This window comes from Ursus maritimus, unplaced genomic scaffold (genome assembly GCF_017311325.1).
Source record: "Ursus maritimus isolate PB19 unplaced genomic scaffold, ASM1731132v1 scaffold_13, whole genome shotgun sequence".
In the NCBI taxonomy this organism is placed as follows: Eukaryota; Metazoa; Chordata; class Mammalia; order Carnivora; family Ursidae; genus Ursus; species Ursus maritimus.
In genome coordinates this window covers 11,338,100-11,361,431 of record NW_024423675.1, presented here as the reverse complement: position 1 = coordinate 11,361,431, position 23,332 = coordinate 11,338,100, and the positions used below count along the sequence as shown (strand labels likewise).

Genomic DNA, 23,332 nt, shown 5'->3' with positions numbered 1-23,332 from the left:
AAGTCTTTGTGTTTTGTTTCACTGGAGAGGTGCTGGCACATAGTAGCTGAAAATACAAATAAACAAAGGAACCAAAGGAAATAATAATTGGAGGTGTTAGCTATTTCGTTTCCTTTTGACTTCTGGGATCATTTTGATACCCGATTATAAACAAGTGAAACTCTGAAGAGAAACCTGTTCAAAGAAACGCTATTAAAGCATATAAAGCCCATGAACTGAAATGTTTAATCCTTGTCTAGTAGGGGATTATCCTGTGATCAGGAAGTAAACTAGTGGACACGTGCAGTAACTGACACTAACATATCGTGATCTAAGTTATTTTTATGTTGTGTATTCGGTCCCCACATGCCTCCTTTAACTCCAAACCAGTATCATTATCAGTACTATCCGCATATTCACACAGTATTTTAGAGCCTGGTGGAGTGCACATCTTTGTCAGGGAGATCTTCTATACCTACCATAGTTGATGAATTATATATAAAATAGAAGAAACTAGGCGCGTCAACGAGCAGCAGCAGCAAGGTCAAAACGGGGGGCATACAAGAACAACTGAAAACCCTCGCATTCTTTACGAGGGACTGAGGATTTCATACTGCTTTGGGATTTAATTCGTGAAGTCCTCTGTCTGGAGTTCTGTTAGCTGGATTTTTAAGTCAGTGATTCTTCCTGCTGTTTCATGAAACAGACCTGTGAGACGAGTACGTAGATCTGTATGAACGAGAATGTGGGTCTGTTTACATGGTGGTTAGGAATGTTTTAACCTAAATAAAAAGAATGTTCTAACTTGCTCTATACAGTTTGTATTTCTGAGCGTACACGTAAGAGACTGGACTGATTTGATTTCCAGATTGAAGACTATGATATGATAGCCAGCATGATAGGGGCCAAGTGTAAAAAACTCCGAACTCTGGATCTGTGGCGATGTAAGAATATTACAGAGAACGGGATCGCAGAGCTGGCTTCTGGCTGTCCCCTTCTGGAGGAGCTCGACCTTGGCTGGTGCCCTACTCTGCAGAGCAGTACCGGCTGTTTCGCCAGACTGGCCCGCCGGCTCCCAAACTTGCAAAAACTCTTTCTGACAGCGAACAGGTCTGTGTGTGACACAGACATTGAAGAACTGGCGTGTAATTGTACCAGATTACGGCAGCTGGACGTACTAGGTAAGGGTATAGTATATACATTTATCTTAAAGCCTGGACATGAAAGCAAATTTCAGACTTTTTGCAAGGAAAAAAAACCCTTCTTGGATGCCATAAAATTTTGTCCTGATAAGACTGCTTGGTTTGAGGAAGTGCAAGATAGGCCAGTTGATACAGAGAATAATAAGTAAAAGAGTAAGGAAAATAACAGACTTGTGTAGTTGAACCTATCAGAAAGCTCTAAATAAACACTAATTCTTGGTCTAGTAAGAAGAGTGAGAATTTATATGAGCTGTGTTCTCCATTTTTATTAAAGACAGAGAAGAAATTAATCCATTTGTATAGTGAATTATACACACAAACACACAAACACACATACATCCGTGAAGCTTCTTGATGTTAAACTTGCGATTAAGGAATATTGCCAAATCTTCATTCCTGATAATTCTAGGTTTTAGGAATAGTTCTACCCCAGGGCAGATCCACTGAAAATCCTTTCCAGTTCTGGGATTCCTTGTGTCCTTAGTGCAGTCCAGCAACTGGGAGCCCTGTGAGTATTACTTCTCACTTTAGCCAGAGGTGCTGGCAACACCAGAGTTATAATTGCCCGTACAGTTGGTACTTTGTGAACTTACACAGCACTTGCACTGTGTTCTCTGGTAATCTATGAGTCTCAGTACATTAGCGCATGAAGTGCTAGTTATAGCCTTTCCTGTTTATTAAACATTCAACAACAGGAAAACCTGAAGATTTTCAGCATCTGAGTTTGTGGTTTCCTTGAAAATGCACAGTCCAGGTTTGTGATACCCTTGTGGATGTTGCTTATGTGGTTGCATATTACTTAAGCTGCTTTAAGGCAGAAATTCTTGCCTAAACCTTTAGGGAGAAATTCTTGCCTGTGGCACGTACACTTTGGGCTAGCTACTTCATCTAGGTTATATTTTCTTTATTCTTCATAGCTCAGGGAAGTGGATATCATTGTCTTTTCATAGAAGGGGGACTGGAGCCCAGCAATTAGTATGTGGCAGAACAGCAGTTCAAATGCCAGGTTTGGGCCCCAGCATAGTGAGTACTGTGTTTCCATCCCACCACAACTGCTTTTCTTGCTTATTTCTTTTCCTTCCCACCCACCTTCCATCTTGAATTAATCTAGACCTTTTATAAGAAAAATATATTTGGGGAAGTTCAAGAAAATGGGAGAGAAAGAGGAAAGGTGGCCAGGGCCTTTAAAATGGAATCACTAATTGCATCAAACTTCCGGGGTTGGTGGTATTGTTGGTTAATGTCTGTCTCACAGCTCTCCCCCTCAAAACCTCATACAATGGAGATGAAGAGTAGTCAGCGTCTGAAAGAGCTGCTAGAGAACCGCAAAAAGAGTCGGTAACACCGGCCGAAAACAAAAGCACAGTTGTGGTGAACAATGGGTTGGTGGTTAGGTGGCCTAACCTTGGCCAATAAATGTATGAATTACTTGACAGAGACGTAAAAGAAAAATAGGTAAGAAGTATAATGGCTTCTTTTTGAAAACATTTGTAACTTTCCTAAACATAAGAGCAAGGAAATATGGAAGGTTCCAGTCTAAGATGGCAACATAGGAAGACCCTGAACTTACCTCCACGGAACACACGTTTATACCTATTTATAGAACAGTTCCTCCTGAGGGAGAACTGAGGGCTGACTGAACAGCTTCTGCACGACCAAAGATAGAGCAGCAAGAAAAACTGAAACAGTAACAAAAGGACCCCCCACCCCTGACAGTGCCAGCAGCAGTGGGGAGGGGGTTACTGAAGGGCGGGGAACGGATCTCTCTGTCCTTGGGCGGAGAAAGAAAGCCTCAGGTAGAAGAGCGATTAGCATATAAAAGAGACAATGCTGGAACTCTGCCAAACTGCACTGGCGCTGGGGGGCTTACTCTCTGGGTCGGAGAGACTAGAGAACAACACGGCTTATGTTCCCACACCACCTTAAAAGCCTAGACCCCAGCAGGATCTGGACACCAGCGGTTCCGGTCATCACAGTGAACCGGCGACCTCAGTGAGATGAGGGTCCACAAGCCCGCACCTTGGGGGTAGTGTTGCTGGAGCATAGAAAATAAGCTGTGGGTTTGTTTTTGTTTTTTGGGATTTTTTTGTCTTGTTTCTGGTTTTGTTTTCATTTTTATCTCTTTTTTTCTTTTCTCATTTTTTCTTTTATTTTTATTATTACTATTATTTTCTTTCTCTAAAAAGCCATGATCTAAAAGAGCAATTAGTATATAAAAGAGTTGACGCTTGAACTCCACCACACAGTGGGGGCAGCTGCTAGAATGCTCTCGGAGCGGGCGGGGCTATGGACATGGTCTGCACTCCCCCTCCACCTTGAAAGCACAGACCAGTGCACAGTCTGGGCACCTTAATTGACTTGGTGCCTCAGTGGTCCCTGGGCCCTTAGCCCATACCAGCCCCAGCTGTCCTACCAAGGCGGTCACAAAGTGGTACACACCAGGACACCCCTGGTTAGTTCTCACTACAGCCCCAGCCTTCACACCAACGTGACACAGGTGCAAAACACCCCAAAACAATCCAGGCCCACCCTGCTTTGGCTTCAGATGACTTGCTAGGACACGCACGGTGCAGAGTGCTTCAGACCGTCTTGGCTGACGTCTGCTTCAGATCCAACCACGCTGCCGGGGTGCCTCCTGTGTGGAGCACCCCAGGTACCCAAGGCCCATGCCTGCAGTGATTTCAGCCCAGAACACCCCCTTTATGGAGCACCCCAGAACATTTCCACCCTTGCCGGCCCCAGCTCCAACTGCCCAGCCAGGGCACCTACTCCATGGAACGCCATGGGACAACCCAACTTGCACCCAATTCAGTTTCAGCTGTCCTGCCAGGACATGTTTTGTGGAGAGCCCAGGGACCACATTTTAGCTTTAGTTTTCCTGCCAAGATGCCCCCTGCATGGAATGCCACAGGACCTCCCAGCCTGTCCTCCATCTCAACTACAGCTGCCATTCAGGGCACCCTATGTGTGGAGAATCCAGGAACACCCCCAGTTTATATCCATTTTTGCTTCAGCCATCCTTCCAAGGTATCCTCTGTGTGTGGAGCCCCGCGTCCCCCTTGCATGCACCCACTTTAGTTTCAACCATCCTGCTAGGGTACCCTCTGTGTAGAGAGCTCAGGAACCTCCTGGCCTGCACACTGCATGAGTTCCAGCCACTCAGCCAGAGCACCCCAGGACACCCTGGCTTGCACCCAGTTCAGCTTCAGCTGTTCTGCTAGGGTGCCCTCAGTGCATAGGACCCTGGGACACCCTGGCCTGCATCCACTTCAGTTTTAGCTATCCTGACAGGGCACTCACTATGTGGAAAGTACCAGGACCCCCCCAGCCCATGCCAGCCACAGCTCCAGCCAGCCAGCAAAAGTCATCAAGCACACAGTCTACATAGAGAATGACCAAATACAAGACCATTCCTTCAAATTTGGGAGAAGTAGCTATTCAGCCTAATCCATAGAAACATAGAAGGTCAAGCAAAATGGGGAGACAAAGGAATATGCTCCAGAAGAAAGAATAAGAAAACAAACAAACAAACCTCAGAAGTAAATGAAACAGGAATAAACAATATGCCTGAGAAAGAATGTGAAGTAATGTTCGTAAAGATCACCAGGCTGGAGAGAAGAGTGGAAGAGGCCTGTGAGACCTTCAGAAGAGATACCGAGCATAAACAAGAACGAGTCAGGGTCGAAGAATACAATAACTGAAGTAGAAAACACACTGGAGGGAATCAGTAGGTTAGCACTCACAGAAGAATTTATCAGAGATCTGGAAGACAGGGTAATGGAAAGCACCCAAAATGAACATTGAAAAGAGAAAAGAATTTTTTAAAATGAGGATGGATGGAGAGATCTCTTGGACAACATCAAGCGCACAAACATTTGCTGTACAGGGGTCCCAGAGGAAGAGAGAGAAAGGGGTAAAAACTTATATGAAGAAGTGATCGCCGAAAACTTCCCTAACCTAGGGAAGGAAATAGACATCCACATCGAAGAGAGTTCCAAACAAGATGAACCCAAGGAGGTCCACACTACAACACATAATAATTAAAATGCCAAAAGTCAATGATAGAGAGAGAATCTTAAAAGCAACAGAGACAAAAAGTTGCTTACAAAGGAGAACCTACAAGACTACCAGCTGATTATTCAGCAGAAACTTTGCACGCCAGAAGAGAATGACATGATATCTTCAAAGCGCTGCAAGGAAAACACCTATAACCCAGAATACTCTACTCAGAAAGGTTGTCATTCAAATTTGAGGGAGAGATAGAGTTTCCCAGACAAACAAAAAATAAAGGAGTTCATCACCACTAAGCCAGACTTAAAAGCAACGTTAAACGGACTTCTTTAATGGAAAACAAAAGGCCATAATTAGACATAAGAAAATTATGAATAAAAAGATGTAAACTAGGACAACATATTCATAAAACATGACGAAAAAGAAAAGTTTTTTTTTTCTTTTTCTGTTTTGTTTTTAGAGTGTGTTTGAACTTGAAGATCATGAAATTAATATAGACTGCTGTATACTTAGGATGCTATTTCTGAACCTCATGGTAACCACAAACCCAAACCTGTAATAGATACACAAAAAGTAAAAGGAAAGAAAATCAAACATAACACTATTGACACCCATCAATCATAAGGAAAGAGAGCAAAAGAAGGAAGGAGCAGATGAGAACCACAAAAACAACCAGAAAACAAATAAAATGACAATAAGTACATGCCTATCAATAATTACTTTAAATGTAAATGGCCAGAATGCTCCAATCAAAAGACATAGGTTGGCAGAATGGATGAAAAAACAACAACAACAAAAAAAACCAATAACAGACTCATCTTTATGCTGACTACAAGAGACTCACCTCAGACCTAAAGACACATACACTGAAAGTGATGGGATGGAGAAACATTCACCATGCAAATGGAAGTGGAAAAAAAAAAAAAAGAGGAGAGGGTAGCAATACTTATATCAGACAAAATAGACTTTAAAACAATGACTGTAACAAGAGACAAGGGCATCACAATGAGAAAGGGATCAGCCCAACAAGAAGTTGTAATACTTGTAAATACCTCTGCACCCAACACTCGAGCACCTAAGTACAGAGAGCAAATATTAGTGGACATAAAGAGAGAAATTGATGGTAATAAAGCAATAGTAGCAGACTTTAACGTTCCACTTACATCATTGCATAGATCGTCCAGGCAGAAAGTCAACAAGGAAACAATGTCTTTGAATGACACGTTGGGCTAGATAGATATATAGAGAACATTCCATCTGAAAACAACAGAATACAAATTTTTTTTTTTGATTGCACATGGAACATTCTTCAGAATAGATCACATATTAGGCCACAAAACAAGCCTCAATAAATTTGAGAAGATTAAAGTCATACCATGCATCTTTTCCAATCACAATGGTATGAAGCTAGAAATAAATCACAAGGGAGAAAAAAAGCTAGAAAAGACAAAGACACCTGAAGACTAAACAGCATGATGCTGAACAACCAATGAATGGGTCAATGAAGCAATCAAAAGAATTTTTAAAAAATGGAGGTAAAGGAAAATGAAAATGTAATGATCCAAAATCTTTGGGACACAAATGCAATTTTAAGGGAAATATAGAGTGATACAGGCCTACCTCAAGAAACAAGAGAAATCTCAAATAATCTAACCTTACACCTAAAGGAACTAGCAAAAGAAGAACAAACAAAACCCAAAGTGAGTAGAAGAAATAGAAGAAAGATCAGAGCAGAAATAAATGATATAGAGACCAAAAAAAAAAAAAAAAATCAATGAAACCAAGAGCTGATCTTTGAAAAGATAAATCAATAAACCCATAGCCAGACTGATCAAATATGAACAAGAAAGAACTCAAATAAAATCAGAAATAAAAGAGAAGTAACAACTGACAACAGAAATACAAAGAATTATAAGAGAGTACTGTGAAAACTTATATGCCAACAAACTGGACAACCGAGAAGAAATGGATAAATTCCTAGAAGCACATAGTCTTCCAAAACTGAACCAGGACAAAATAGAAAATCTGAACGCACCAATTACAAATAACAAAATCGAATTGGTAATAAAAAAATTTTTAAAAACTACCAAAAAGTCCAGGATCAGAGACCACAAAGAAGACTATGGGCCAGTGTCCCTGATGAACGTAGTTGCAAAAATCCTTAACAGAATATTAGCAAACCGCCTGCAACAGTACATTAAAAAGTTCATTCACCATGACCAAGTGGGATATACTCCAGGGATGTAAGGATGGCTCAGTTATTTGCAGATCAATCAATGTGTGATACATCACATCAACAAAACAAAGGATAAAAATCATATTATCTCAATAGATGCAGAAAAAGCATTTGACAAAATTCAACATTCATTCATGATAAAAACTCTCAACAAAGTGGAATGAACTTACCTCAGCGTAATAGTAATAGTTAAATGGGGAACATCTCTCAATGTAATAAAGGCCAATATGAAAAACCCACAGCTAACATCATATGCAATGGTGAAAAACTGAGAGATTTTCCTCTGAGATCAGGAAGAAGACAAGGGTGTCCACTCTCACCACATTTATTCAGCATAGTACTGGAAGTCCTGGCCATAGCAATCAGATAAGAAATAACAGGCATCCATATTGGTAAAGAAGTTTATTTGGACTATTTGCAGATGACATGATCCTATACATAGAAAATCCTAAAGATTACACAAAAAAACTACTAAAAGTAATACATGAATTCAGTAAAGCTGCAGGATATGAAATTAGTACCCAGAAATGAGTAACAAGTCTATACACCAATTATGAAGTAGCAGAAAAAAAATTAAGAAACAACACCATTGACAATTGCACCATAAAGAATAAAACACCTAGGAATAAACTTAACAAAAATGGTGAAAGAACTGCACGTGAAAACTATAAAACACTGATGGAAGAAATTGAAGGTGACACAAATAAATGGAAAGATATTCCATGCTCATGAATTGGAAGACTTAATATTATTAAAATGTCCATATTTCCGAAGTCAATCTAGATTCAGTGCAATCCCTTTCAAAATACAAAGAGCATTTTTCACAAAACTAGAACAAATAATATGTTTTTTAAAGATTTTATTTATTTATTTATTTATTTATTTATTTATTTATTTATTTATTTGACAGAGAGACAGCCAGCGAGAGAGGGAACACAAGCAGGGGGAGTGGGAGAGGAAGAAGCAGGCTTCCAACGGAGGAACCTGATGTGGGGCTCGATCCCAGGACCTTGGGATCACGCCCTGGGCCGAAGGCAGACGCATAACAACTGAGCCACCCAGGCGCCCCTAGAACAAATAATATTAAAATTTGTATGGAACCACAAAAACCCTCAAATAGCTAAAGCAATCGTGAGAAAGAGCAAAGCTGAAGGTATCACAATTCCAGATTTCAAGATACACTACAAAGCCGTAATAATCAAAACAGTATGGTACTGGCACAAAAATAGACACATAGATCAATGAAACAGAATAGAGAGCCCAGAAATAAACCCACGATTATATAGTCGATTAATTTACAACAAAAGAGACAAGATTATACTATGGGAAGAAGTCTCTTCAACAAACGGTGCTGGGAAAACTGGATGGTTACATGTAAAAGAATAAAACTGGACCACCTTTTAACACCCTACAGAAAAATAAACCCAAGTGGATTAAAGACCCAAATGTGAAACCTGAAATCACAAAAATCCTAGAAGAGACCACAGGCAGTAATTTCTCTAACATCAGCTGTCGCAATATTTTTCTAAATATGCCTCCTAAAGCAAGGGAAACAAAAAAATAAACTGTTGGAACTCCATCAAAATAAAAAGCTTTTGCACAGCAGAATAACCCATCAACAAACCAAAAAGATAACCTACTGAATGGGAGAAGATATTTGTAAATGATATATCCCATAAGGGGTTAATATCCAAAATATATAAAGAACTTAGTATCAAAAAATACAATGAAAAAATGGGTAGAGGACCTGAATAGACATTTTTCCAAAGAAGACATACAGATAGCCAATAGACACATGGGAAGTGTTCAGCATCAGTAATCGTCAGGGAAATGCAAATGAAAACCACAATGAGATACCACCTTCCACTTACTAGAATGACTAAAATCAAAAACACAAGAAATAAATGTTGGCGAGGATGTGGAGATAAAGGAACCCTCGTGCACTGTTGGTGGGAATGTAAACTGTGTGCAGCCACTGTGGGAAACAGCATGGAAGTGCCTCAGAAAATGAAAAATAGAATTACCATGTATGTTCCAGTAATTCCACTACTGGGTGTTTACTCAAAGAAAACAAAACCACAAATTCAAAAAGATAATATGCACCCCTATGTTTATGTGGCATTATTTATTGTAGCCAAGATATGGAAGCAACCTATGTGTCTATCAATAAAAAATGGATGAGGAAAATGTGGTATATAGATATACAGTGGAATATCACACAGCCCTTAAAAAGGATGAGATTGTGCCATTATGACAACATGGAAGGTATTATGCTAAGTGACATGTCACACTAAGAAAGAGAAATAACATTATTTCTCTCATAAATGGAATCTTAAAAAAAAAAGCAGTAACAAATGAATAAACAAACAAAAAGCAGAATCAGACCTGTAGAGAACAAACTGATGGTTGCCGGAGGAGAGTGGTAGAGGGAATGGGCAAATGGGTGAAGGGGAGTGGGAGGTACAGGCTTCCAGTTATGCAGTGAATAAGTCACGGGAATAAAAGCACAGCACAGGCAATATAGTCAGTGCTGTTTAGCGCTGCATGGTGACAGATGGTAGCCACAGTAGTGGTGAGCATAGCATAATGTTCAGACTTGTTGAATCACTGCTACTGTACCTGCAGTTACTGTAACATTGTGTGTCGACTACACTCAGAAAAGAAGAGCAAGGAAGTATCCTTATTAGGCCAAAACAAATTATAGGTGGAAGAGGGCCAACATGCAGATGATAGAACATCTTATTTCGAATACAAAGAACACAGAAAAAGTATCAATAATAATAATTAATGTTAACAGCAATGTTACTGTATGCTTTATACTGTTGTGAGCATATATTAGCTGATTTAACCCTCCCAACAACTGTATGAGGTAGATTATAGCCACAGAAGTGGAAATGGGCTGAAACAAGTTACGTGATTTGCCCAGGGTCTCATGGCTAGTCAGGAAATTTGAATTTGAATCAGAGGCTATGCTCCTAAACCACCATGCTGTATTTTCATTTTTATTGTTTCATGGTTTCCTTTTATCCTTAAGTGTTTGAATCCACTTAAAAAAGTTTCTTAGTTAAACCCCAAGCTAACAGTGATTATTTTGTCATTTTGTGACTGGCACATGTGAACATTAAATGGCATACCTTCTTCAAAAGCTAAGTAAGATACAGTCCCTACCTTCAGAGAGTTTATAACCTGGCAAAAAAAAGGGGGGGGTTAAAACAATATATAAATAACTTAAATGCAAGCCAGAAGCAAGTCCATTTTGGAGCTCAAAGTAAAGAGAGTACATATGATTAGACAAATAAGAAAAAGTTTAATTAAAAAGGTTAATAGGTATTTGAAAGGTATCCTTGAAAAGTGAATAGGAAATAGGGGGGAGAGAGCATTTTAAGCAGAATGAATAGCATGAAACAAAAGCATCTGAGTTAAAAATACAGAGTATCTTCAGAGAATAGACAATCTAATTTGACTTAGAACGTTAGTATAATGGAGGCTTTCACAGAGAGTTTTGAACACCGGCATGAGGAATCTGCACAGAATTAAATAAGGAAGAGCTATTACCAGGTTTTAATTCAGGGCATAAGTGATATATTTAGAGCTTTTTAGGGATATTAATCTAGAAACAGGTGGTAGGTGAATTGGAGAGGGAGGAGATCAAAATCAGGGAGATTAGCTGCAGTAAACCATCTAATAAGGGTCTAAACGGGGGTGATGGTATTGGGAAATTAAACACCAGCCTTCATTCTTTCATGTATTACGTACTTAGTGAGCGTATACTGTGTCAGGCATTGTTGCCAACACTGGAGACGGGTCGGTGAGCAAGATAGACGCGGCCCAGCCTGGAAGGAGCGAGCCGACTGGGAACATAGCTGTGTCAGGAGTGGGTAAGAAAACAAAAGCACGTGTCTCCAAGCATAACACAGGGCGCCCTAGCCAAGGTCAATTTTCAGTCTCCCAACTGCCTGCCCTGACATTCTCTTAGGCTTTTAGGAACTTCTAATTTATCAGGAAACTCAGATTCTAATGACCAAATAGAAAATGGGTGTGTGAAAAACACTACATGGCCAGGTGTCTCAGCTGAGGTTCTCGGAGCTTGTATAACGGAAACCACGCACTAGCATATGCAGAAGGGAAAGAAAAGGGTGATGGAGATAGAGGTGGCTCTCTGAGGTCCACAGGTAGGAGCTCTATGGTCAGACCCCAGGAGAGACGAGAAAACCATCAAAAAGCAAGAAAGCTGTTTTTTCTTTTTTCTTTCTTTTCCCATCCTTCGTGCTCAGGCACCGGCCCCCTGCCCCCTCGGCCCCTGTACACTCAGAGATACTCATGTCTGCTTCTCCCTTTGGCTGTGCCTTGTTCTTTTCTTGTCATGCTGGCCATCTCTGTCTTTCTAGGTACACATGGCTAAATAGGACAGCCCCAGCCAGTTTTTCGTGTCTTTAGTTTGAGAGATCTGTGGACACTGAAGGCTTTACTGAGTTCCCATTCTAAATTCCCAGGAGAATCTGGGGGCCGGCCACAGTCAAGATAACAGTATAGTTGCCACTTCTGGAGCCCATGGCAGGGAGGAGAGTCGAAAGGATTTCTCAGGGAAAAAGGCATAGGTTAACTTTATAGTCCCCATCACAATAGGTTTGTATATGTGATGGGATTGTGATTATTTTTTCTCCCTAGAAAACCTGCAGTTAAAGCAAGGTTTGTTTTACAACAGATGATATCTTAAAGCCTAATGATCTTTGGTATTTAGTGAGTACCTGCTACATAGCAGGTGCTTTTCGTAATGTATGTAATTGAGCCTCTATCTGAATGTCCCGTAGTGTCTTCACATTGAATGTGGGCTACGCAGTACTCAGCGTCCATCATCCGAATTCCAGTAATGCCGTTTTATACCCACCACTTACTGTAAACTTACCAAATTGTACTTTAGTTATTTGTTTTCAACTTCGGTGAGTGAGTTCCTTCCGGCAGATGCGGGTCTTACCCGTCTTTGCATCTCCGGTGCCTGACACAGAAGGTTCTGCAGGGTGATTGCTCAGTACTTGTACTGCATGGAGTATGAGGTGGAATTACTGTACACATCGCTGTCTGATTTGACCCATGGGTTGAGGAAAACTTGGGTGACGAAAACAGGAAAGTCTGGAGGAGCTGACTGGAAGGGGTAGGAGGTAGGAATGAAGACAGTGGGTAGAGTATTGACAAAATCCAGGTCCTAGATACCAAAGTGGCTCAGAGAATTCAGCTTGTATTATTTACGGGATTATTGCAGTATGTCTTTTGTTTAAAGAAATACTTTTACTTTTTAAAAGGCAATTTATTTTAAGTGCATTTTAAATAATAAATAGGAAAGGGGCTCTTTGTCAGGACATTATATAAATATTATATTTATGGTGTTTTGTTTTGTTTTAACAGGAACAAGAATGGTAAGTCCAGCATCCTTAAGAAAACTTCTGGAATCTTGTAAAGATCTTTCCTTGCTTGATGTGTCCTTCTGTTCACAGATTGATAATAGAGCTGTGCTAGAACTCACTGTGAGCTTTCCGAAAGTGTTCATAAAAAAGAGCTTCACGCAGTGACTTAATATGTGTTCTATAATAAAGTCAATGCGCTTTTGTAGGGTTTTATTTTAGGGTTGGTTTTGTTTAGTTCTTATAATGGTGGGAATGTCTTAATGTTCCATTAAGGCATTTGTAGATTTTGAAGAAAAATATGAAATTGTCCATTCAATCAAGTAAAAATGTAAACAAGTGTTTTCATAAAATATTGCAAGCACTTTTCTTGAAGAGTATGTGAGTGGCTCACATTATTTTTACCTTATGTTAATCAGTAATATTATTCTTTAGTCAGTAATTACATGTGTAATAAAAGAGTAATATGGACACCTTTTAACTTATTTTTAAAGGAACATGTTGAGCCAGAAAGTGTCATGATATTTAAAAATAAAATTAATTTTTCACACCTCCATGTCAGGATGTCTTATTAATAAGCCTTATGACCTGGCCAGTGTTTTGTTTGGGTATATACAGAATTTCCAGAGTTAGTTGGAGAAACTCGTCATGCTGTGGTTATTTTTTAAGCTGATACATTAACTCTTCGACCTGAAAATTTTAGTTTTTCCATGTTTCTTCCGACATATTTATCTGTTTTACTAGTGGGTAATACCGGTATAAAAATATGAGCATGATCAAGAACGGAGGTAAACCACTAAAGAAAGTAGCTTTCCAACTGTTAAGCAGGTGCCTTAAAATTTTGCCAGAGGAAAAGGTTTAAGACTTCTGAAATATCTGCGGATTTCATTCATATATTTTTTTCCTGTGGCCTAGCACCTTAAACAGTTAGAAATCTGTTACAGTGGAGGAAAAACAAACAACATTGTTGGTTAAATAGTGAATTGATTTAATTCTGCTGCTAAGAAAGTAAACAAAATATTCGGCGGCATGAAAAGACAAGGCTGTTTTGAGTAGCAAACTAATCCGTAAGTGTATGGGGTAACAAAATTTATTTTCCCACATAGAGCAAAATGTTAAATTCCAACTTCTGCACATCCTAGAATAATCCTGTAGAACTCTGCTGTCCAGTATGGCAGCCACTAGCCATGTGTGGCTATTTATTTCATCGTAGTTAACTGAAATGTAATTAAAAATTCCATACCTCAGTTGTGTGGGCCACATCTCCAGTGTTCGGTAGTCACCTGAGGCTAGTGGTTATCACATCGGACAGCATTACTCTAGATTTTCTTGTAGTCATTTAAGCAAAAGCACATTCAGCTAAAAAATTAGCGTGATTAATGTATGTCTCTAGGCAATTTTTGAGGGTATTCTCAACAGTACATATATGAAAGCACTCTTCCCCCCAAAGTAGTTAAGCTAGTGAATTTATACATGCGACAAATATTAGGCATTCAATAAATATTTTTTGAATGAGTAAGGATATATTATTGAGGCCATATAATACGTCAAACTTTAAAAAGTAAAGGTTATAAATTATTACTAGTGGTAGTACTGTGCTTTTTCTTTTATAGAATATAAAGAATGTAATATTGTGACATTTGAAATGTTAAAATAGTAATACAGTCTCCTCCACATAAACCATCTGTATGAGGAGTGCTGTCATGCGTATGACCCATTCTCTCTTCCGTTTCATGGCGGAGGCAAGGGGAGTTGGGAAAGGGCTGGGTTGACCTATATTTTTACCTTCACGCACTTGGATTTTCTTTTCACTCACAAGTGGATGTAAACATTTTAAATGTTTTATCCGGTGGAACTTTTAGGAGGATGAGATTTATAAATTGACTACCAACTGGGTGAAGTGGTACTTTTATCTTAAATTAGCAGCTGGCATGGAGTCAGTGCTTACTTCGTGCCAGACACTGTCTGTGTGCTCTGCGCTTCCTAAGTCACTGGATCTTCACAACAGCGCTCGAACATAGATACCATTACTTACTCCCACTTACAGTGGAGGAAACTGAGGCAAAGAAAGACTAAAGAACTTACGTCCACATCGCTGCTAGTGGCAGAGCCATTACACACGCCTCGGACATCTGGCTTCAGAGGCACTGCCTTCAACCTACGTTTTAAGTGTCTGTGGTGGTTTCTGATTCTAGAGCACTGGTCAGCACGCGTTTTCTGTGACGGACTCCGAGGCAAAATTGAGATTCTTGTATGGGTATTATATAATGATAGAGAGATTGAATTTTTATTGACACAATTAAAAACATAGTAATTGAGAACAATTTTTTGTGATACGGTTTTCTAACAAGAAGAATGACATACTCTTGGGGAGGATAATATTTCACTTAGTTGGGATTTCAAAGTTACTGTTTCCTGTCCTCAAAATTGATTATAAGTATTCATCTGTTAATGCGGATCCCTACTATGATTTTACATATTTTGTCTTTGGAAATATCTTCGCATGCAGGTAAGTATTGCCAAGTACATACGTTAATCCATGGGAACGTTTTCACTGGGCGTATTTATCGCTTGGAAGGCATTGATCGAATTCTGTTGGATTCTTTCTTCTCTTGGTGGTTTCCTTGTAGCATGCTACCACCCTGCAGACGAATCACTTCCAGTTGAAGGTTGTGTGGAGTCCGCAACCGCACAATCTTGAACGGATTTGAAGAAATGGAAATGTCCTTTACGTTTGCATCAGGGTCCCAAAAAAACCACTGCTGGACCTACGGCTGCAGCCCAATGTGTGCTGCCGATCCGTGTGAGAATGGAGGAGCCACTTCTTGTCTTACCTTTCGATAGCACAGGAAATCAGGAAAGCTGCTCGGTGTAACGTTGTGATTCCGATGACGTTCGCTGTCGTCAGAATTACGTCAGTGTATGTTTCGCATAGGAACACCGTTTTGCCGGCTCCACCTCCAGAGCTTCTGATTCAGCAGAATTTGACGCTGCTTCTCTGAGGGCCACCCTTTGAAAAGCACTACTCCAGAATGCTCTTGGAGTCCGGAGAAGCCTGTTCCTGAATCCCACATACAGTGGGAATAACTGTTCCCATTGTTTTGCAGGGTTTCAGTTGGGGGTGGAATTCATTACAGAACAGGATCAAGTCTGCACCAAGAGCTACAGTCCAAAGCCATTCGGTGTTCTGTCATAGCGCTTGAGGGTATTTCTTCTGGTCCAGAAAGATGGCAATAACCGTTCTGAACTCAAAAGCTCAGGATGAAAGTAGCACTGGCAAGCCGACAGACTGCAGTGTGGGGGGACAGATCGGGACATTCGGCTTCTGTACCTGGCAGGTGACAGCTGCGGATGGTTCAGTGACGTTCCCTGCTGAGAGCGCTAGCTCAGGAACGCAAGGTCGGGTCCCGCGTACTCCACAAAGAGCTGCCGTAAATAATACAGTAAATAACCATAGTCATTTGTATGTGTTTTCGACCCTTGACATTTTAAAACAAGTTTTCTGAATTTGACCAACTAAGCCTTTTTTTGCTCCCACATATTTGGACCATCAAATGTAACACATCTTAGCGGATTCTACTTCAGTTTGCCCCGAAGTCCTATTTCCTTAACTTCTGAGGAAAGACTCGTGCCTGTAGCTGCTCCACACAGGCTATGTGGAGAAACTCACTCTCTCTCAGTCACTTCCTCCGCAGCACGGACTTAGCCGATAAACGAGAATGAGGCAGTCGCAGTACATTTGTTGACTCGGCGAGAGCCAGGGAAACCGACTCGGAATCACGTGCCTTGTTTTTTTATTGACTGTTGATGTTGTTCCCAACGTTCTCAATTCTTTGAGCCACTGTTCTTGCCAAAAGCCTAATTAAATAGTCTAAGCAAGTTTACTTTGGACACTTTTCTGTAGCTGATGAATCAAAAACAATTTAATTAACTCACCATTGATAAAAGGCTTTTCTTGCAAGGCTAACAAATGAACCACTCAGATGCTTACTTTGGCTGCAGCTTTATTTTCAATTTTTTTTTCATTTTTAAAAAGAAATTCTGTAATGAGTAATGCGTTACTTGTTTCAAGCTTCCTAATTTTTCTGGCCACTGTGATGAGTACTTCATCTGATAATTCCATTGTATGTATAGTATTCTTCCAGCACAGCTCCAGTGTCATTGCGTGGTAAACACAACGCTCTGTCATCTACTGTGGTAACAAAATTGTCTATACTGCACTGTGCCTTAAACACAGGAAACTTGGAGTCCATATTTCTTTTTTTCCTTTTCCTTTTTGTTCTGGCATCATGGGTATCCACTGGTAATAAAACATCGTGGTATGGCAATATGTGTGGCATTCAGAATGCGGAGAGTTACAATTGCATCTCTGACATTCGTAATATGTATGCTGAGAGCACCGGAGGTCTCCGCCGTGGCCACTCACCCCTTCCACCGGGGTGCGGAAGCAACCATAGACAGCGCATAAATGAATATGGCCACATTCCAATAAAATTCTATTTGCTTATGGACACTGGAAGTTTAATTTCATATAATTTTCATGTGTCAAAAAATGCTCTTTTTCCTTTGATTTTTTTTTTTTTTTTTTTTTTTTTTTTTTTACCATTAGAAAAATGTTAAAGCCATTTTCAAGTGGAGGTCTGAATTTGGCTGGTGGACCAAATCTTTGACCCTTTTTCTAGGATATTCCCAAATCATTGCTAAGCTCAGGTTTGCTCATTCCCAATTTTATACACCACTCTCAAACCTGTTCTCAGCCTTTATCTTTCTCATTTTACCATTTAGATGTTAATATGATGAATTGTTTTTATTGACTTAGAAAAAACAAAATTTTTTACCATAAGAGAGAATTTTGGGTTTTTTCTTTTTTATTAAGGTATATTTGGCAACTAAGAATTGTTTAAATTTAAGGTATACAATCTGATTATTTGATATACATATACATTGTGAAATCATTACCACCTTCAAGCTAAGTAATGTATCTCTCTTTAGATAGTTACCACCTTTTTTTTTTTTTGGTGGTGACAATTGAGCACATTTCAAAGTACACAATAAGTATTGTCAACTATAGTCACATTGTTGTACATTAGATCTCCAAAACCTAGTCATCTTGCATAACCAAAAACCTCGTACCTTTTAACCAACATCATTTCCTCTTCCCCTAGTCCCTGGTAACCATTATACTCTACTTCTATGAATTTGTCTATTTTAGATTCCTCACATAAGTGAGATCACGCAGTGTTTCTCTTTCTGTGTCTGGTTTATTTTACTCAGCACAGTGTTCTCCGGGTGCCTCCAAGTTGTTGCAAATGGCAGTATTTCCTTCTTTTCAAGGCTGAATACTATTCCATATTATATGTGTGTGTTAATATATGTTATGATATAAATCATATATATATAAAAATCATACACACACACACACACACACCCTACATTTTCTTTATTCATCTACATTCAGCTTAGGTTGTTTCCATATCTTGCCTATTGTGAAAATGTGGAAATGATTGTGGGAGTGCAGATCTCTCTTCGAGATCCTGATTTCATTTTCTTGGGAGATATACCCAGAAGTGGGTTTGCTGGGTCATACGGTAGTTCTATTTTTAATTTTTTGAGAAACCACAATACTGTTTTTCATAATGGCTGTAACAATTTACATTCCCACCAGCAGTGTGTAAAGGTTCCCTTAACGAGAGAAAATATGCAGACTATCCATTAAAATTTGAAGCCACATGACCCATCGTTATTAGTATTGTCAACTGACTTAAGTTTGTTAATATTTATTAGCATTTTGGTAAGATAAATTATCTTCCCAGTGGCTAGTAATAGATTAAAATACATCCCTAACTCTGTGAGCATAAGCAAAGGAACCTCTTAATTTAAACTGCCCTGAAATAAGACCCTAAAAATACACAAAATATAGAAAAACATTTAGACAGTTAATATTTTTCCTTTTTTGGGGGGTGATTAATTTTGAGCCAATATGTAGCAAAGAAAAAGTGATTTTTTTAAAGAAGTGTTTTTATTCTTGGTGTTTCCCAGGAATTAACTAAAGACTGGAAACTCATAAGTATAGTAATACTAACAAGGAGATATAAAACCAAATAAAAATTTCATTTGGTTGCCATGTAAATTAATAATGAATGTTTGACTTTTCATTTTTTACTTTATGGTTTTAAAGGACACCTATTTCTGACACAGTAATTTTCATTTTCAAAGCCATTTATCACACATTTTTCAGTGCTATATCTAGTTTCCTCCTCTCTTAGCACATTTAATACTAAATTAATACTTCAGAAGAACTTTTCTTTTTAGCCATTCTGAAAATTTTGTCAGTGACCCTTAACAGAATGTTAGCTCTTGCTAAAAAACTATTCTAGCAGCTGTGATTTTATCCTTGCAGCCTAGTTCTCTAGCAGTACATTAATGTCAATAACCAAATGAGATGATGATTGACAATAGCTACAAGTCAAAAGGGAAAAGATAAATTACTTTAATCAGAGACCGTGATTTATTATCTATATTTTATAAATGTGGATAGAGGCCAAGATTTTTCCTTTGGCACAGCAGAAAGTGTATTTAAGATTTTTGCCTATAAGTCTGAATTTTGGGCTTAAATTTTTGTACATAGGAATACTATTAATGGTTTATTACGTTTTGAAAGGAAAAGGTAATTATGTTGAAATTGACATTTTCAGAGGAAGGAAGATTTTTATCAGTGTATTTGGCAACGTAAATTGGTGCGGTCTCAACTATAAATGTTTAAGGAAACATGTAGAAGCAAAGCAGTCACAGGATCAGATAAATTGAGTAGATTACACCAAAGATACAACAGCTCTTTCTGTTACAAATGAGAATCTGTACAGACAACTAACTGAGATGTTTTAAATGTTATTTGTATAAAAATGCTGTTCAATGTCTAACGATTTTTATTGTTTGTATTATTCTGTACTTCAGAATAATAAGATAAGCTTGAGTATCTCATTAGCTCACTTTCAAAACTGATCATTTCAGGACACTGCTGAATATAATGGAAGGTTTGGGTAAATAGGTTTGTGTCACAGCCTCTATGAAATTAGACGAGGGTAAGCCTGGTAGATGAACCATCATCTATGTGCTAAACACTCACACTCCATCCTCATGTTATGAAATGACATCAGCTCATTTTAAACTCTAAAATTACACGAGTCTGCAATTCAACTGCAGACTGCATTCACACTGTTATTTACTTCTCTCTCCTTTCTCAGTAATTCCCCCAAATAAGATTTAGTTACTTAAAGTTTGTTACTTAAACCAGAGTTTGACACAGGGTTTTCCTGCATTTACGTATAAGGTATCATGTACTGTGGCATTTGCTTTTGTAAAAGCCAATCTCTTCATTACTAATTAGCCCCCAGGTTTTGTGGTTCTCGTTGCACCCGGACTGTTTTTGGTGAGAGCTATCATGGAAAGAACAGCACAAGATAAGACACATTCATCCATCCACGTAGTCAACGATATATATGGACAACAAATATATGTGCAGATCTCTGTGTTAGGCACATATTAGGGTGGGGTGGACCAGGTTTACAGAACGCATAGAAATAATCACAGAGCACTTTTCACAAGTGGTTATGTGCCAAGAGACAAACCTATGGTGAAATAAGCATGGGATACCATGGATTCAGCACAGTTAGGCAGATTTCTTTACTACTGAGCTTCAGAACCTGCAATAAATACCTAATGGACGCTGTGAAGGTGAGATGAGGTAAGGTTTGTAACGTTTCCCAAGTTTCTGTGGACTATTTGTGAACATTTCTTGGAAACTATAGTTTCTCAGGGCACAGGTTAGAAAGTGCTGCTAAGCAGTACTTTTATAAGGTGTCTTATAAAAGTAATTCAGTACAGGGGTGCCTTGGTGACCCAGTTGGTTAAGCTCCCAACTCTTGATTTCGGCTCACGTCATGATCTCATGGTTGTGGGATGGAGCCCAGCGTGAGGCTCTGTGCTCAGGGGGGAGTCTGCTTGAGATTCTCTCTCCCTCTGCCCCTCCCCCCACTCGCATGCTTTCTCTCTCTCAAAATAAATAAAATCTTTTTTAAGATAAGTATTCGCTACAGTAACTTTTAATATACTTCCTCAAGATCATGCATTATAATTTATTTCTAATAAAAATGTTTTAAATTTATTATTTAAGAGAACGATTTAGGAAGTTGACAAATACTTTGGTGATGTAATTAAAAAAAAATTCTGAGCATGATTACTTTTAATTTTGGCCCATGATTTCTAAGTCCTTTTTTCTTCCTATATTAGATTTTTAGAATATGTTTTGGTATCCTAAAATTTTGTGAACATGAATGTTGGTCTAGTCACTAGGAATGCCTAAAGGAACTGCTGCTGTACCATCTGAGGAATTTCAATATTTGTATGTAGGATTTCACTGTTATGTTCCTTTACTTAATATTTATGTGTTGTACTAGTCCACAAACTATTCTAATCATCAACTGTGGAGTAATAGAAAAAGAAATTTGAGATTAACTTCTGATCAGTGACCACTTAAAAATGTTGAATGTGTAGTATTTTTTTTAAAGTTACAGTAACAATTCAGAACTAGCACCTGTTTTGCTGAAGGCTATGAATGAAAGAAGTTGGTAATTTATTACAAGACCATTTCTTCCCAAAGAGATACTTTCTGTGAACCCTACTGTATGTGTAGTTATATATACATATGTATATGTGTATATACATTTACAAATGTGTATATACATATACATTTCAGTCTCAGGTGTTTAATTGATTTTGTTAATTTTTTTTTAGTGGGAACTTATGCTTCTGCAATGCCTTCTATAGAATATTTATAAATTGCTACGATTACAAAAGCAGAAGATCGAAAATTATTAATACCAACACAGACCGGGGCATACCGTTGTTCTTCTTTGAGATGTTTTTGCTCACAGATACCCCAAATAAAGAATTGGTAGTGTTGATGCCCTGTTTCCTTTACTTAAAAGTCCTAAAAACAATGCCACCCAGTAAGACCTAAAATAAATATCCATATGTCATTATAATCAGAAATATTTGTAAAATTGAGAGATCTTAAAATGTGTGTTTCTAGCCTATGTTTCCCTAGCATCTGTCCACAGTGTGCCTGACCACGTGTAGCTACACAGAAAAGAGAGAAAATATTAGACTATTCGACAACTGTTCTGCTTCTGTCCTCCAAAACATCTTCTGATTCCCCATCTAGAGACCCTCCTTACGGAAGTCAGGGGTCTCACGTCCTGCTCTCGGTTCGTCAGTTTGACGGTGGCCCAGAGTCTGCGCGGAAGGGCGTTCCCGGAGCATCACGAGGCCCGACTGCTCGGCGCCTGCGGTCCTAACCCTCTGCGACCAGCCGCTAGCTTCGGTTTTAACTCGGTAGCCGCCAATCCTCCCTCAGAAATCAAATGAGGCCATCTATTTTTTGATGTTTTGAACATTAAAGGACCAAATGTAAAAGAAGGTGACTTTTTAAGCCTTTTGCTAAATGTTTAACCACCCACTCTCTGGTGGGGGGGGGGAGCCCTGATTTGTCGTGCTTTCCAATTTTTGTCATGTAAATACTCCCAGGGTGACTGATTCCAAGCTTTCAGTGTGAAGTCACTCAATGCTGAGCTGGGATGAGATACACACTGTCCTTTTAAGTTGATGTGAACGGCCCCAGCTCACTGCCGCCGGATGAAAAACAGGCATCAGAAGCTACGGCTACTTTTCCCGCAGCGGTGGTATCAGCTGTGGTCAAGTAGTCCGTCCAAATCAATGAAATTCTTCCTTGCCACTGACTACCTTGAAAGAATAAAGTTCAAATAAATTTTCCTAAGCTATTATCAAATCATCCCTAGGAGAATTAAGAATACTAAGAAGAGGGGCACCTGGGTGGCACAGCGGTTAAGCGTCTGCCTTCAGCTCAGGGCGTGATCTGGACGTTATGGGATCGAGCCCCACATCAGGCTCCTCTGCTATGAGCCTGCTTCTTCCTCTCCCACTCCCCTGCTTGTGTTCCCTCTCTCGCTGGCTGTCTCTATCTCTGTCGAATAAATAATAAAATCTTAAAAAACAAAAAGAAAAAAAGAATACTAAGAAGAAAAACTTTGCAAAATCTTACAAGGAGAAGCAAAATATTTTTGCTGATGTAAATCTGACATCAGTCATGTAAATTGATAGAGCATTGTGTGTTTGTGGGATAATAATTTAAAAAATATTCCCCCATATTTCCTTGGCTTTGAAAATTATATCCCCAGATATATTGTGACATTTCCTTTCTGCATGTTGGTGCAATTTTACATTATGAAATTGTCATGGAGATTCATTACACCTATTTTCCAAACACAAATGACCATAACTCAAATATGTACCTATCATATACTGAACTCTAAACTGCACAAAAACCTTCTATCACTATTGTATATGCAGGCACACTGATAAGATATGTACACATTTTTATCACAGAGATGCTTGGACCCTCCGAATTTTTACTTTTGATATCTTTC

General features: G+C 39.0%; 1 protein-coding gene across 2 annotated transcripts in view; it reads left to right on the top strand.

The window, feature by feature from the left end:
- Window positions 1-13,383, top strand: part of FBXL4 (F-box and leucine rich repeat protein 4) — an 85,164-nt gene extending 71,781 nt beyond the window's left edge. For both annotated transcript variants that reach the window (XM_008705013.2, XM_008705014.2), the window contains 2 exons: window positions 848-1,160; window positions 12,832-13,383. In XM_008705013.2, the coding sequence (XP_008703235.2) occupies window positions 848-1,160; window positions 12,832-12,995 (477 nt within the window). In that variant the 3' untranslated portion in view covers window positions 12,996-13,383. The remainder of the gene's footprint in view (window positions 1-847; window positions 1,161-12,831) is intronic.
- The last annotated feature ends 9,949 nt before the right edge of the window (window positions 13,384-23,332 follow it).